The following is a 16,672-nucleotide window of genomic DNA, read 5'->3' on the forward strand; positions in this document are numbered from 1 at the left end:
CTGTAAGATATTGTCAGGGACTGGATTGAGAAATGGTGGCAGCCCCCCCCCCCCCGAACCTTCCCATTGATTTAGAACAGTGGTTTGCAGAGGGGCATAGTGCTGAGGGGGAAAGCTGGGAAATACTGGGTGAGGAACAGCTAGAAGAGGAAATACCAGGAGAGAGACAGCTGGCAGATTCACTGTCTTTAGAAAGCATTCCTGACCCCCCTTTGCCTAAGACTAGGCGGGCTTTGAGAGTGATAGAACAGAAAGCACAGTGGCAACAAGCTCAGATTACCCGACGTAGGAGTGATGTAGATTAATGGGTACGGAGGGGGTGAACCTTTACTGGGAGCAATGCCATTCCTAGAGAGATATGCATTCCTTTGTCTCTCGCTGTGATTATTAAAGAAACAAATGGTAAGAATGCTCCTTTCATTTGATCTGCTTATTTACTGCCACCAGGGGAGGGATCCTATTCCTCGAAGCCTGACATAGGTAGCCAACACACTGCATTATGTATTATATATATATGCACTTTAAGAAAACTACATGAGGTTATCAACTGTTGACTCTCTGACTTGATTCATTCATGGCAGCAACTGATACCACATTAAAGTTAGGAAACTGCATTTGTTTTAAGTTGAATTATATTGACAGGGGTAGTATTGCTCCATAGCTAAAGATTCACTATTGACATTTCTAATAATGCCAGTGAAATAATAATAATAATAATTAATAATAATTAATAATAATTAATAATAATAATAATTTATTTATACCCCACCCACTCTGGGCGGCTTCCAACAGAACACTAAAATACAATAACCTATTAAACATTAAAAGCTTCCCTAAACAAATTCCCTACAATTGCACACTTTCTGCAAGAAATAATAGAATAAGTCATTTGAGTAGAAGAGTACTCTCCCTCTCAACAGACTGAGGGTTGGATGCATTATTTATTAATATTATTATCCCTCCTTTCTCGCAGACTGGGACTCAAGGCAGTATGTACAAATATATGCAAAAATGTAAAAACGTATAAAAGATATTCCCTCACTGCCTCGTTTCATATATTGGGCTATATGCAGATCTTTGTCTCCTGTGGTTACCAGGCAACTGCTTTAATACAAGGGTGCTTTGATGTGTCATGGTATTAGAAATTCCAGCAAAAATATTAGTTATTTCATAGAAGTAAAAAGCATGTTTGTTTTCTTTTCCTTCAGTGCAATAGAAAACTCCAGTGCTGATATCCCTGTAGCTAGCTCTGCTGAAGCAGAGCAGTCAGAGCCTGACTGTGACCTGGGTGGGGCACTTGAGGGCCAGCCTCAGGGTGACTCTTCGTCTCTTGATACTTCTCCAGAGGGGTGAGTATTAAAATAACTGCTGCCATAGGCTGTTCCACTGATTTTCATTCTTCTTCTTCTTCTTCTTCTTCTTCTTCTTCTTCTTCTTCTTCTTTTAATTTTCATGTCTATTCAAAGAGATGCAAGGTGACCAACCAGTGGCGGATTTACGTGTAAGCTAAGCAAGCTCTAGCCTAGGGCCCCACTCTCTTTTTTTTCTGAATAATTTTTTATTAACCGACCAATCACATCAAATCAAACCAAATTACATAAATTCTAAATTACACAGCTGAATTTTAAGTTTTTGTTGGGGGTACCCATATTTCAAGTTCCGAAGGGATCCAATCAACTTCTTGCTTCTTGCTGCTGTTTTAATGTCTACAAATCTGACCTTATGATGTTCACAGTACTATCCAGTCCTTTCTTATTGTTTTTCCACATCTCTTGTTATTTTCATATATTTTTCCTTTCTCTTTGTGACCTCTGATAATCTCCGCAAGCTGGTTAGAACAGTTTGTAATCCTGCGTGGATGTTATTTTTTTTTATCCAGTAGTCATATCCAGATGTTTTCCATATAACATCACTTCCATACATCAAAACAGTCTTAGCGTCATTAATCTTCACCAATCTGCCTCTGTTCTCAAAACCTTTGAGGAGATTCACCAGAAATGCAGTCTGAAAACCAAGTCCGTTCTTCCTCCCAGCTATAAATCCTTTGGCAAGATGGTGACTCCGAATTAATTGCTGCACCATTCCCAAAAGCTCTTATTGCTTCTCGGTCTCCATAAAGCATACTTTTGGTTAAAGTTTTATCTCCACACAGAACTTAATCATCCTGCTTGGGTCAGTTCAACTGATGATTCTAATGAGGAGGGGTTCTTGTAAATCACATAGAAGGAAAGTAAAAAAGGTCCCCCCCCCCATTCAGCACCGTTGTCAACATACCCCACCTTTGGTGTATCTTCATCGTAAAATATTCCTGTTTCTCCAGCCCGTCGTCGTCTTTCACAGAGGTCACTTAAATTAGCAGACTTCACTCCCCTTCTTCACTTGAAATATGTGCATTTGCTTCTTTTGTAATTAATTATTCCAAATTGCTGCAACTAGTGCATGATCAGAGACAGCGTCCAGGAGAGCCGAGGCCCACACGGGGGCATTCTGCCTAGGGTCCTCACCCCCTTCTTAGGGGGTGATTTATGGGCACAGCAGGCAAGGGCAGTGTTCCCCATTTCCTTGGGGCAACAAGGGAGGCTGCCTACTCCCATAACAGCCTCTTAATTACCCAGTGTGGGTCGGAGAGATGGTATTGTCGGCCATCTTCCAATGCGCCCGTAGGGGGCCCCACTCTCTTGGGGGCCCCCAAAAAATTTAAAGGGGAAAAAAACCCTGGATGTAATAGTAATTATCTCATTATTTATATACTTCTTAATTGTATTTCAGTTCAACAATTACTTTGATAAAATTCATATTTTGTTATGTGCAAATGGCTTTAGATACCTATTAGGTCCGTAAATTACCATATAGCATATATTCAACACAAAAAAAAGCAACAATTTGTTGTTGACAAAGGACAGCTGGACATATGAAGGGCCCCATTACCTTCAGTAGCTGAGGGCCTCATCAAACGTAAATCCGGCCCTGTGACTAACAGATAGTAATAGATAAAAAATAAAATCAAACCTAGTCCTTAAAGACCCCCCCCCCCCAGTATATGCTCAAGTAAATAATCTAACACTACTAACAATGTATTTCTAGATAATCAAAGTCAGTAACTCAGAACAGCTTTTTATTGCCTCACCTTGCAGGTTTTATTTTCTTTTTCTGCCCCTTCAATAAGGTTAATGAGGGGCAGTATTACTGTACTTGAAATACTTCTGACCACATGTCACTTTACAGAAGAAGCTGAAAAAGAAGCAAAAGTTTTTACCAGGATCCTTGGCTAAGCAGGTTTCCTCTGGCTTGCATTGCCTGTCCGTGTTGGAGGACAGACTTTTTTCACAGTTGAGACCATACTTGGAATATTGCTGCTCTTCACTAAAACACTTATTTTATCAAGTTCAATAGCAACTGACTGGTTCTCTGTGAGAATTCTGTGCTGTCTATATTCTATGTATTGAAATGTAAAAATATTTTGAGTTAGGTGTTTCTGATGTTGCTGTATTTTCAGCCTTGTAGGTCAACATATAGAAAATATATCTTCACATGGAAAGGGAAAGATAACTAAATCAGAATTCGAACCCAAAGTTCCTGCAACTGAGCAAAAGACCACTCCAAAATCTGCACTGAATGCTTCGGGTAACATAAGAGGGGAGGTAGGTGATAATTACCCCAAACACCCTGTAGGGATACAAATGGTTCAAGTAAATGTTTATCTCTCACACTAAATATCAAAGAACATTTTGCTCCCTTTGTGGTTTAACATTTCTCAGCTTTATACTTTCTACAGTATTGGTTCTCAGTGCTTACTTTAAATGGGCAGGTACTTAACGTGCTGCTTCTGTTACAGCTTACTTTCGACTACTAGCAGATGATGCTCATATTTCAAATGTGGAAAATGCCAAGCACTACTATTGATTTTATGGGACGCAGGTGGCGCTGTGGGTTAAACCACAGAGCCTAGGGCTTGCCGATCAGAAGGTTGGCGGTTCGAATCCTTGCCACAGAATGAGCTCCCGTTGCTCGGTCCCTGCTCCTGCCAGCCTAGCAGTTTGAAAGCACGTCAAAGTGCAAGTAGATAAATAGGCAGCGCTTCGGCGGGAAGGTAAACGGCGTTTCCGTGTTCTTCTCTGGTTCGCCAGAAGCGGCTTAGTCATGCTGGCCACATGACCCGGAAGCTGTACGCCGGCTCCCTCGGCCAATAAAGCGAAGTGAGCACTGCAACCCCAGAGTCGGTCACGACTGGACCTAATGGTCAGGGGTCCCTTTACCTTACTGTTGATTTTATTTTAACATTACTCTCCTGCTTTCATGTGAAAGCACATTCAAAATACAGTAACTACAGCAAAAACAGTGCCGAGACCAGCAGATAAAATGCACCACCCCAGACACTAAACTTGAAATGCTTGTTGGAATCATCTGGTTCGTTCCATCTTCATCCCTACCTTGGAACTGGAGGGCAGACTCCTTCCAGATTTGGTTGTTCACAGGAAGAGTCACAGTTGCATGGACAGGTTCGTGTGTGACTGTTGCGGTCAACAGACCCATCTGGAACTTGGCTCCACTGTTCTGCCTTGGACAGTCACCTGGCTGCAAAGTGGTGGCAAAACTGAAACTAACCACAAGATAGGATGCCATACCATTTTTTAAAAACCGACCTAAATAAAACATTGGTAAAATGTTGGTCCTTAACAACTGTAGATTCCCAGCATTTTGGAACTTGAGTGAACATAGAAAATATTGTTAAATATTTCTTCTCAGTTGAAGATGAACAATGCAGGCATTACAGAAATTCACTCTGAAACATTGAGGAAGAGGAAGAGTTTGGATTTGATATCCCGCCTTTCACTCCCTTTAAGGAGTCTCAAAGCGGCTAACATTCTCCTTTCCCTTCCCTTGAGAGTTCATGGCTTATCCTTTTTATGATTTTAAAGGAAAAACAGAAAAAGCAGAAAAGTCAATGGCATTGCGAAAAGAATAAAACTCCACTCCTTTCTTACTGTAAATATGTAGTAGCTTTCAGGAAATTGGTGCTTTCTAAATGTTTTAGATTACAGCTCCCATAAGCTCTGACCATCTCAGCTGGTTCTGATAGGATTTGCAATCCAGAACATCTAGAAGGCAATGGGCTGGGGAAGGCTATACTAGATTCTCTGTTTTGGTATCTACAACCTTGTAAATGATTGGGTTATTCCCTTCATGATAGTCTGAGTACTACTGAGTACCTTAAGGTCTCAAAAGTAAGTAGGACACACATTTCATTCCTTTCTCTAACCAGCACATTTTCCACATCACATTCTCCCCAAACGCAAGCTATGTTTTGCAAAATAACAATAAGAAAAATTGTAAAAGCACTGCTATGCAATAGAATGGTCAGCTTATCATGCAGCCTGCTGGGCATAACTTGCCTTTTAATGTTTGGTTCTTGAAGCCTTACACTGTTTTGATTGCTTTCCTTATTGCCTGTCTTGTTGTTTTTTGTTAATATCTGAAAACCTTGCAGAGAAAAGTAGGAGAAATTGACCCAACTTCTGTAATAAGCCCAAAGGATCCAGGAGATATTCCCACTTTTGATGAATGGAAAAAGCAGGTTATGGAAGTGGAAAAAGAAAAGAGTGAGTTCAGGGGTTTTTTTGGGGGGGGGGAGGTTGTTGGGTTGTTCTTGAAAACTTTGAACAGACTTATCCCTTAAAAATCAAGTATTTAGCACTGACCCTTTTTTATTTAAAAAGAAACTTTCAAAACCCTTCCCAAAGGGGGAGAGACTCTGGTTTTATGTATAACTGTATTTTTTGTTTTGTTCACGAGTTTTGTTAACAAATGTCCTTTTGCGATGCAGCGCTTGTGTTTCTCTAATCAGTCTATTTTAATCAGGGGGCCAAGACCACGTGGGGGCCATGGGCTGCAGTGTCCCAGCCTGCTAGCCCAGCTGTAGCCTTTGGGCTGGACCAGTGCCAGCTCCATCCACTCCTTGTGTGCTGAGTGAAGGTGGCTGGGAAGCAGCAGGAAAAGGAAAGCCTCTCTGCTTTGAGAGGAAGGAAATCAGAAAGCAAGATAAAAGATTGTGAAGCGGGGAAGAGAGGAGGAAAAAGTGAATGTTAAAGGACCAGGGAGGAAGGAAACTGGCGTGTTGTGGGTGAGTGGAGGATTAAGGTGCAAGTGAAAGGAGAATGGGAGAAGAAATGCCAGGAGGTGGGTAAAATACTTTGAGAGGCATGGCGAGGGGAAAGATATTTATAAAAAGTCTTTTCCACGTAGAGACTCTGGATCAGGAAATTCTGCCTCCAATGGAGAGGCTGAGCCACAGTGTTTCCTCAGCCAGGTCCTGTACTTAGCTTGAGGAACACTGAGCTAAGGAACTTTTTCACCACCGTTTTGTGACTGGGGGCAGTAATTTTCAGTCCATGGGAAGAAAGATAGAGAACCCCTGATCTAGATAAACATACGGCTGTAGTGTAATCAGCTGTGCAGAGATCAGTTCCCCCCTGGAACTGTGGTCTTGCCTTCTGTGTCCTTGGTCTGCTGGCATAATAACCAGCTCACTACGACGACCTAAGTATCCCAGCCCTACAGAAGGGAGATGTAAGGGGTGCTCTGTTTTTACAACACAGCCTTTAGTCATAGCAGTTTCTGTTAGATAGATCTCCCATTAAGCAAGGGCTGAAATGATTGTCTAAATGCAACCGATTAAGTATTTTGTACCGTAAAAGGTGGGACGCAGGTGGCGCTGTGGGTTAAAGCCTCAGCGCCTAGGACTTGCCGATCGAAAGGTCGGCGGTTCGAATCCCTGCGGCGGGGTGCGCTCCCGCTGCTCGGTCCCAGCGCCTGCCAACCTAGGAGTTCGAAAGCACCTCCGGGCGCAAGTAAATAAATAGGGACCGCTTACCAGCGGGAAGGTAAACGGCGTTTCCGTGTGCGGCTCTGGCTCGCCAGATGCAGCTTTGTCACGCTGGCCACGTGACCCGGAAGTGTCTCTGGACAGCGCTGGCCCCTGGCCTCTTGAGTGAGATGGGCGCACAACCCCAGAGTCTGTCAAGACTGGCCCGTACGGGCAGGGGTACCTTTACCTTTACCTTTTTACCGTAAAAGAACAAACCAAAGTGTGCCCAGTTTTTATTTTTGATATGACAGAGGTGTTCCCTAATTTGTTTTTTAAGGACCCTTGTTTCATTTTCCCACCTTGCGATATCAGAAATAAGAATTTGGGCACCCCCTTTAGTTATTTACTTTGTTGAATAAAACTAGCACATTCTGGCCTACAAAAATTGGGCTTTCCATGTGGAAGGGCTGCAGAGCCAGCCTGTGGCTGTCTAATGGGACAGGCTGAACTGGGTGGGGGGTATGCAGGCCAGGTGCAAGCCATGCTCCTGTGCTGCATCTAGGCCACCTTGGCTCATGGGATGCTGCCTCTCTTCCTCTCCAAATCACTGACCCAAGCCCACCTTCTCCGTGCTGCCTTTGACACAATCCCCTATTCCAGCATTAGTGCATGTAATCAAATCACCTATTCTTAGTTCTCTTTTGTACTTTGCTGTGAATTTTCTCATATGCACACCTGCTTGAGATTAAAACCCCACTTGACTCATCTCCCTAATCTTCTAGTTTCTACTTGGTGCAGTGTTCGAAATTAACCATGCACATTTTGCTACTGGCAGGGCTCCAACTGCGACCATGTGGAGATTTCTGGGCGCTAGGTTGGCGATCACAGTTGGCAAACCTCTGTCTTAGTCCATAGTTAATACAGTGGTACCTCGGGTTAAGTACGTAATTCATTCTGGAGGTCCGTACTTAACCTGAAACTGTTCTTAACCTGAAGCACCACTTTAGCTAATGGGGCCTCCTGCTGTTGCTGCGCCGCCAGAGCAAAATTTCTGTTCTCAACCTGAAGCAAAATTCTTAACCTGAAGCAGTATTTCTGGGTTAGCGGAGTCTGTAACCTGAAGCGTATGTAACCCGAAGTACCACTGTAACCATTTCAGTTTCAACTGTGTGTGTTTCTCCTAGCCTACTGGGACAAGTGAATTGCTGTAAGAGCAAGCCACAGTCAAGCAGTGTAGCTGAAACCATAGAATTGTAGCATTGGAAGGGACCCCAAGGGTCATTTAGTCCAACCCACTGGTGAACAGACATTCTGTTGTGGTGACCACTACTTAGTTTTCAGTGTGTTGTTTGGCACCTAGCTTACATACCTGAGTTCAATGCTTTTTTTTCCTGGGGGATGCAGGGGTACAGATACCCCTAAACATTTTGTAAACTTTTGTACTTTTGTTAATTTACTGTATTTATTCCCCCCCGATTTGAACTATAAAATGGTGATTTTCTTGAGTCAAAATGAGAGTACAGTGGTACCTCTGGATGCAAACGGCATCCATTCCAGAGCCCCGTTCGCATCCTGAAGTGAACGCAACCCATGTCTCTGCGTGCACAGGTTGTGATTCCCCACTTCTGTGCATGCGCGTGACGTCATTTTGAGCATATGCGCAAGCGGCAAAAGCCGGAGGTAACGCGATCCGTTACTTCCTGGTCCCCGCGGAGCGCAACCTGAAAACGCTCAAGCCGAAGCGACTTCAGCCCAAGGTGTGACTGTACCCCTAAACTTTTTTTTTTAGAAAAAAAGCACTGTTTGAGTTTCTAGCACCAACTTGGTGGGAGCATTTTTACCTAGGGAAGCAATGAAAATATTTATCCATATATTGTCTGAAGTTGTACTATCCATTCTGTCACGTCCTGATTCATATATAGACCTGGAATTTATGTCCTTTAACTAAGGCAGTAGGTTTATTATTTGTGTGAGCCTATCTGTCTTGATTTAGAGGGATTCTGCTTCCCGTGTTAATGCATTTGGTTTTTTTAGTCAAATTTATAAGAGAAAGTATAACATAGAATTTTGCCTGGGTTTTTTTTGGGGGGGGGTTAAAAATATATGGAGTACACATCAAACCTAAACTTATTTACTGCTTCAACAACATAAAAGGAGTCACTTAAGGCATACTATTTGCCATATTTATGAAATTTACAGAGTACTTCTTTGTTTAGTCAGAAGTTAGAACCACTCTGTTTAATGGGAGCTTGCTTCCTGGTAACTGTATAGGATTAAAATGCCTTAATCTGTGGAATAGACAGGAATTACTTTTCCTTCTTCCTTCTTACTAGACATTTTGAGTGATTAAAATATTTTTTGCATCCCAAGAGATTCCTAATACTTACCGCACTTTTTTCCTCCTAAAAGGGAACTGTGTGTGCGTCTTATGGAGCGAATGCAGGCGGGAGAAGCTGCTCTTGCTGGCTTTTCGGCGAGGTGGGAGAAGGAAAGGAACCTCTCTTCTTCCGGCTCCCTGGAAAGCCGGCAACAGCTGCTGACACTCTCCTCAGCTCTCTTTAAGGCAAGAGCTGAGCAGCGTGTCTGCCTGCTCACTGGCTTTTCAACAGCATGAAGAGGGGGAACTCTGTTCCTTCGGTGTTCTTCCTTCCCTCCCCTTAAACCCCTCTCCTGCATTGTTAGCAGCCTCCTTCTCCACACACCCCTCTTGTGCTCCTTGTCCCTTCTGTGTTTTTCGTTCCCTCCCCACTTAAAACGTGGTTACAAAGCACAGATCCAGGTGGATTCTCAGGATTTTTGCATTGGGTCACCCCAAATTCACCATCAGATCACATAGCATGTCCATGGCTACAGCCTGCACCAAAAAAATCACACACCCACTGTTGCCTGGGGCCACAAGGGTGCAAAAACGTGGTTACAAAGCACAGATCCACATGGATTCTCACGATTTTTGCATTGGGCTACCACATCTTAATGATTTTTTTTCTGCATCTCGACTTGTGTAAGAAAAATGATTAATTTTACATTTGGGGAGAGAAGGGATGCACAGCTGCGCTTATCAGCCAAGAGACCAGTAGATTTGGACTCCTCATCCTTAAACCTTTCTAGCTCAGCAGGTTATTAAATTAATCTGTTGGTTACTCCTCCCAATCCATTTCCCCATTGTGATGTATATTTTTAAATTGTAAGCCTGAGGGTAGGGGACTGTGTTATTTACAATGGTATATAGTCTGCTCTGGAAGCAGGTTGTTTTGGCTAAAGAGCAGGGCAGATTATTTGTTAAATGCAAGTACAGTCATACCTCAAGATACCTTCAGGTTGAGCGCTTTCGGGTTGCACTTCACGGCGACCAAGAAGTAACGGAGCACATTACTTCCGGGTTTCGCCACTCGCGCATGCGCAGACAGTCAAAATGACGTCATGCGTGGAAGCGGCGGCATGCGCAGACGTGCTTTTGCGTCTTACGTTTCATTCAGGATGTGAATGGGGCTCTGGAACGGATCACGTTCGCATCCCGAGGTACCAGTGTATTCTAAATCTGAGCAATTACAAATACTACTGTTAACTTCATGTAAGTATTAAATACTGCTGCCTTGTATATAAATCACTTTAGCTTAGAAGCTTGGAAGTAACGGCATAGTGATCTTTCTAATTCGTTGGTATGCTTCCTTTTGTATGCAGGTCAGTCAATGCACCCATCCTCCAATGGAGGTCAGCATCTCACAAAAAAGGTCCAGAAAAATAGGAATAATTATGCTTCAGTTGAGTGTGGTGCCAAAATACTGGCAGCTAACCCAGAAGCAAAGGTAAGTATACCACCTCAAAGGCCATGTTGGTGGACATGGCAATACTATTGATGACTTGTCAGTTAAATATAACAAATAAATTGGTTTCTTGTGACACTGCTTCAAAGCTGGAGCCTTCTTGATTCAGTTCTCCCCAGAGAATACACTGAGAGGATTCCCACTGCTGCTGGCTTAGATGGAAAACTCTTTCTGCCAGTCAGCTGGCGCCTTGAGAGGGAAAGAGCTGAAGAGACAACTGGCAGTGTTGGCACCAAGGAGAAGTGGCCATGCCAGCCCATGAAGGTGAAGTTCCAGACGTTTTGGACTACAATTCCCGCCTGCTGCAGGCAGTATGGCCAAGGTTTAGGGGGGCTGGGAGTTGTAGTCCAGAACATCTGGAGGGCTACAGGTTGGAGAAGGATGAGCTAGAACAACTCTATTCGATAAATTTATGCTAGAATAAACTTGTTTATCTTTAAGGTAACATAGCACTTCATCTCAAGAAAGAAAGAAAAGACGCCAGCATTTTATGGCAGCCTAGATGGCAAGGGGCTCTTCAAAAGTCCCACTCCAAATGGCCCCACCAATGAATTGGTATTGGGGAAGTAAAGTTCAGTGGGAGACTAAGGTTCTTATGATAGCATTGATGAACTGAAGTTTCAGCTCTAATTTTTACATAACTTAAGCAGCACTCCTTAAGTGCTCTAGAATCTTGTCAGGCTAGGTAACATATTATTATTATTATTATTATTATTATTATTATTATTATTATTAATGAATACCACCCTATACCCACAGGTCTCAGGGCGGTTCACAAGACAAAATCACAATATAAAACCACAAAAAAATAATCAAAACAAAAACAACCCAGTACCCCCCAAACACATTTTAAAAGGGCATGGGATGTCATTTAACCCAGCCTTAGAGGTCTAGCTGTGAATCTGTGGATGAGATGTTTCTTAAACTTAGCTCTCCACAAATTAATGCCTGCACTGTTTATTGATCATCTTGGTCTTCATATTGGAGCATAAATTGTCTTGTTCAAAATGTGCCTGAGTATTTCTGTTAACACTTCTTTAGAAAGCCAACACTTGTTTCTCCAGGATTAGCAGAGTAACACAGTGTTACGAACATAAGAAGATGCCTTCTCTGTTGAATCAGGCCTTGGTCCCATCTGTCTTGCTGGCTGTGGCTCTCTAGGGTTTCAGACAAGTCTTTCTAGGCCTTACCTGGAGATACTGTATTTCAAATCTGGGACCTTCTGCACACAAGAGGTGGTCTCCTGCCGTTGAGCTATGTCCCTTCCAAATTGCTGTGTTGCAGTTAAATACTTTCAGACAACATGACCTGTCTTCAGGGTTGTTGTCCGTCTTTTAACTGAAAAGGGACACACAAATAATACTGTAAATTAAATCAAAGGCATGTTGAGATTTCTAAAAGTACCAGCAGTAAAAAAGAGGCCAGGATTCTTTTAAGTGTTATTAACACTTCATGAAGTGTTATTTTCCTTCTTTATAGAGTACATCAGCAATACTAATGGAGAATATGGATCTCTACATGCTGAATCCATGCAGTACTAAAATCTGGTAAGTAGTTATACAGCTAAGTGAAATAAATATCTGTTATGCCACTGAATTGTCTACAGTTCCTGGCAGGCCTTGGTAGCCAAGCATTGTATGCTACTAGCCTCGTGTGAAATGTGATTGCATCAAGTTATTGCAACAATTTATAAAGCATTTTCAAAGAAGATACTGGTTTCATCAGAGGGAAGTTATACATAAGAAATAATTATTAAAGATATAAAATGGCTTTGACTTTTAAATATATTAATTGCACAGCTTCATGGTTTTTCTTTCTAGTTTTTTCCATATGCAAGTAAATAATTTTGTTAAGGTCCAAATATTTTCATATCAAACAAAATCATAACAAAATCCAAAATGTAGGGAAAACATGGAGTTTGGCCAGTGAAGTACCTATTTTTATTCCTAAGAATGTTTCTTACAAAAGTTTTTCAAGAACTTTTAAGAAGCAGTCCTGTAGCATCATGAAAACCTATACCCTCCCACCAAATACTTTGTTTTTTATTCAGGATTCATAATAAAACCTGATTTTCTGCATGTAAAATCCTATCTTCAGAATGGTTCAAAAGGTTTTAATTTGACTAACTTCCAACTGCCTCTGACTGGAAATTGACCTCCTGCTAGGCTTGGGCTGTGAAGCACATTGAACATTGGCTTAAGGAAGGCTTGTCTGCCCACTGTAATGCACCTTTGGTTTTCTAAAGATCAACTAAATTCTTACAAAGAATTATTAACCATTTCCAACTTGGTTTTCAAATGTAAACTTCTAATAAACTGTGCTAGGAATTCATCAAAGAAATGGAAGGAAATCTGCAGCCCTGCTCTGCATAAAGTCTGTGCTTCACTCAGCACTTGCCTGAGCAGGAAGGGACTTTTACGGATTGCTGGTGCTATCTATATGTGGAAATGCACATGAAGGGCTCTTTGAAGCATCTTTCCATGGTGAATTCTACCTCCTCAGTTCAGCTGGACTTTCTCCCCACCTGCCAGGTTTGTCGTTGAACTGTGTGAACCAATTCAAGTGAAGCAGCTGGACATTGCCAACCATGAGTTATTCTCATCTACTCCCAAGGATTTTCTGGTGTCTATCAGCGACAGGTATGTCTCGGGATATGAAGGTGAATGTAAGGTTTCTTTCTTTCACTGCATCATTACCAGTCGTTGGGACACCTATTTGATTTGTCAGTCTGTCATGCCAACCGGGGGGTGGGCAGGTGGGCAAAATGGTAAGCAGAATATGGTCTTGGTAGTCCACAGCTTTAAAGTGGCCAGCATTTAAAGCCAAAATGTACTGAGGTTACCACTGAAATCCTTTACTCATCTTTTTTTTTTAATGAATATTTATTGGTATTTTCAGCATACATATAAAAATAAAAAAAATAAAGAAAATAAAAACAACACAAAAATACAAAAAATTCAAAACTTAACAACAATTAAAAACACATAGTTTCAATTACTTATTTTCTTTAACCTTATTTCTCAGACCTCCTCACACCTCCCCTTCTTGTATTCCAATTTAGATTGTAAATTCAGCAAGTCCTTAACTTATATCTCCATTTTAACTTAATAATTTGTTTTAACATACTGTTATTATTCTTTTCTTCTTTCTTCCATTTCCTCAATTCACTTTTACAAACCTTATTTCTATTTAATTAAAAAAAACCCCAATTTTAACTTATCCAAATTTACATCACTTATACCTCATTCATTATTCTTAAACCTTTTTCCTAAAGTCGACCAAAATTTCCCTTCCACGGTTTTCCCAATTTCCATACCACTAGCAAAAATATAAAAAAACAAAACAGTCCCCAACCCATATCCATCAATCTTTATATGTTATTTAGCCTGGAGATCTCATGTCCGAGGCCCTTAAATCTCTCTCAGTTCCTCTCTGCCGTTCTTTTTGATAGTCTTTAATATTAAACCCCAAAACTCGGAGAGGCTCCGGCCCAACAGGATCCATGTTGCTTCCATCCAGACCTCCATATTTGGAAACAACGCCTATGGGGTACTCCGACACTTGTTTCATATTCCTTTCAAATCCAAAAGTCCCCAAGGCTCCAACTTTCACCTTCAGCAAATTTATAATCCTCAGGTCTTCAGATCTCCACAAAAGGAGATCTCTCCATTTTTCAGTCACCAATTCAGGCCAGGCTTTCCACATCAAATTTTTATTTTCCTCTTTTGTCATCATGTCAGGCCTCAAATTGCATCTCTCCTTTGACATCTGCAGAATTCCAGCTCCTCCTTCATTTCCTTCTAAAGCGACATGTTGCTCCATCTTGTCAAAACTTTCAGTTTCATCTGTTTGTTTAGTTTCATCTATTTGTTCAGTTGAATGGGCTTCCTGTTTCAAATCCTTATCAGATTCAACACTGTTATTTACTGTCAAGCGTAGTGCTGAAGCCTCTGTAGCCAAAACATTGTATTGGTCTTGTAACTTTCCCAAGAGAACAAATGCTCTGTCCAATTCTGTTTGAATTTTCCATCCTCCGGCCATTCCTGTAATGTCACTAGAACCCCTCTAGGGGGGTTTTAGTTCCTTAATATTCCTTTCAGCTCAAAACCGAAAGTCCAGTTATTTTGTGTCAGCCCTTCCTTATTTTCAGCAAGTTGTAACAAATAAACCAGCAGAGGCAACAAAAACAAAGTTCTCTTTTTCCATTAACAGCTAAGTGTCTGACAGCTAACTTGACAGCTGTCAAACTCTTCAATATTACATCAGCAGGCTTTCTCGCAGGACGCTCCTGGGTCTGGGGGTGAAATTTCAGCTCCCAAAATTTATCTTTTATCCTCCAGTAAATCTTCTTATAATGTCAGAACCGTGAAGTTAAGATCTTATAGTAAAAACAAAGAAAAATTTTCTCGACCTCAGCTGACAGGTCCTTTGCTTTAGATTGTGTACAAAGAGGGGGGGTGGACTTCCTTTTTAACCCTTCCCCGCTCGTTCCTGATCCAAAAAAGAATTTTAAGGTTCAAATCTCCGTATTACTCACGGGTTGATGTTTTAAAGTCTGATTGATCCAAGGAAAAGGTCAGCGCTCTCCGTCAATGGCTTGCGGCTTCACTCCGTAGGCGAGGGAGTACTCTCAGCACCACGCCTCACCCCGTCCCCGTTCCGAAGCCTTTAAAAAGGCTCCTTCATGGATTGGGGGGGGGCGCAAATGGTGCCCGCCGAGTCTCTGTGTTCATAGGGTTTCGCGCCTGTGATTTTAAGGGTCCCCGCTTCGCCGCAGCGGCCAGACCCAAGCTCTACGGAGCCGAGCTCGGAGGGAATCCGCCATTAAACGATGGCGCCAACCCGGAAGTCTGAAATCCTTTACTCATCATCTGCACTAGGTGGCTTAAGCGTCGTCCATCGTAACCTTGTACCTGCAATAGAGTATTTGTGATGCCCATTGCAGTAACAGTGATTTTTGTGTATTATTATGGAGGTTCTGAATTTGTTGGTTTCTGAGAGGTTACTGTGTGTGTAACATCTTTCTTGTGGGTGTTGTGTTCTAGGTATCCAACAAATAAGTGGGTCAAGCTAGGCACTTTCCATGCCAGAGATGAGAGAAATGTCCAGAGCTTCCCTTTGGATGAACAGATGTATGCCAAATATGTAAAGGTAAGTTTCTGCAGTTACTACAAGTTTCTCACTTGTTCCGTTGATTGTTGTCATGCCACTTCACATACCTACCAGAGTGTATGGCGATGTATACACTGCTTGATTGCAAAGACCCCTCAAAGTGCCTGGCCTTTCTTGTCCAGTCCAACCCTACAGTTCTGTGATTCCATGCCAGCAGTGCCATAGTCTGTATCCAACCAAGTCTGTATGAATCACAAGTGTATGTGAACACTTCTCAGTACCTAATCTTAGACAACTGCAAGTTTGGACAGTCATGACAGATACCTACAGCTGGAGGACCTCTTTTAAGTCCTCTCTTGGCCGGTGCTGTTGGCAAAGAGAGAATGCTCCCTGCTGCTGCCTGATCTCTACACCTTCGCATTTGCAGCTTCAACTGCAGGTGAAAACAAGCAAGGAATACTGCTAGGGCACTCTGTATGTGCCCCGTCAGATGTTGCTGTACTCTTAACTACCATCAGCCCCAGCCAGCATGTTCTGCCCCACTCCCAAAGATGAGCCACAAGTTGGCCGCCCTTGTTTCAAGACAGAATATGCTCTTCACTAACTCTCATTATTGTGTTCAGTCCAAATCCATTTTTTAAAAGTAGAAATAAATAGAGAATGAAATAGAACTACTGGGCAACTTAAATGCTGCCCCTCAAGGGGAAGGAAAACGGGTGTTTGTCCTTTTAAAAGTGAGTACAACCATAGGAGCCAACTCCTAGGGTCTAAGGGGGCTTTGCCCCCCCCATAAAATATTTGACGGGGCTGGGTCACTTCAAAGTAGATTGGCATTGCCATTCAAATGGGGTGTGTGGCTGCGTCATTATGCAGGGTGGGTCTTACCTGGGCCCTCCAGTATTTTATTCAAGTTTGTACTCCTGACTACAAC

At 42.2% G+C, this 16,672-nt stretch overlaps 1 protein-coding gene across 2 annotated transcripts in view; it reads left to right on the top strand.

The window, feature by feature from the left end:
* Nucleotides 1-16,672, top strand: part of SUCO (SUN domain containing ossification factor) — a 43,535-nt gene that overhangs the window by 6,939 nt on the left and 19,924 nt on the right. For both annotated transcript variants that reach the window (XM_083743760.1, XM_083743761.1), the window contains exons 5-11: nucleotides 1,209-1,349; nucleotides 3,497-3,641; nucleotides 5,489-5,600; nucleotides 10,487-10,611; nucleotides 12,109-12,176; nucleotides 13,161-13,268; nucleotides 15,675-15,780. In XM_083743760.1, coding sequence (XP_083599886.1) covers nucleotides 1,209-1,349; nucleotides 3,497-3,641; nucleotides 5,489-5,600; nucleotides 10,487-10,611; nucleotides 12,109-12,176; nucleotides 13,161-13,268; nucleotides 15,675-15,780 — 805 coding nt within the window. The remainder of the gene's footprint in view (nucleotides 1-1,208; nucleotides 1,350-3,496; nucleotides 3,642-5,488; nucleotides 5,601-10,486; nucleotides 10,612-12,108; nucleotides 12,177-13,160; nucleotides 13,269-15,674; nucleotides 15,781-16,672) is intronic.

The sequence above is a fragment of the Podarcis gaigeae genome (assembly GCF_964106915.1).
Source record: "Podarcis gaigeae genome assembly, chromosome: 6".
NCBI classification, from domain to species: Eukaryota; Metazoa; Chordata; class Lepidosauria; order Squamata; family Lacertidae; genus Podarcis; species Podarcis gaigeae.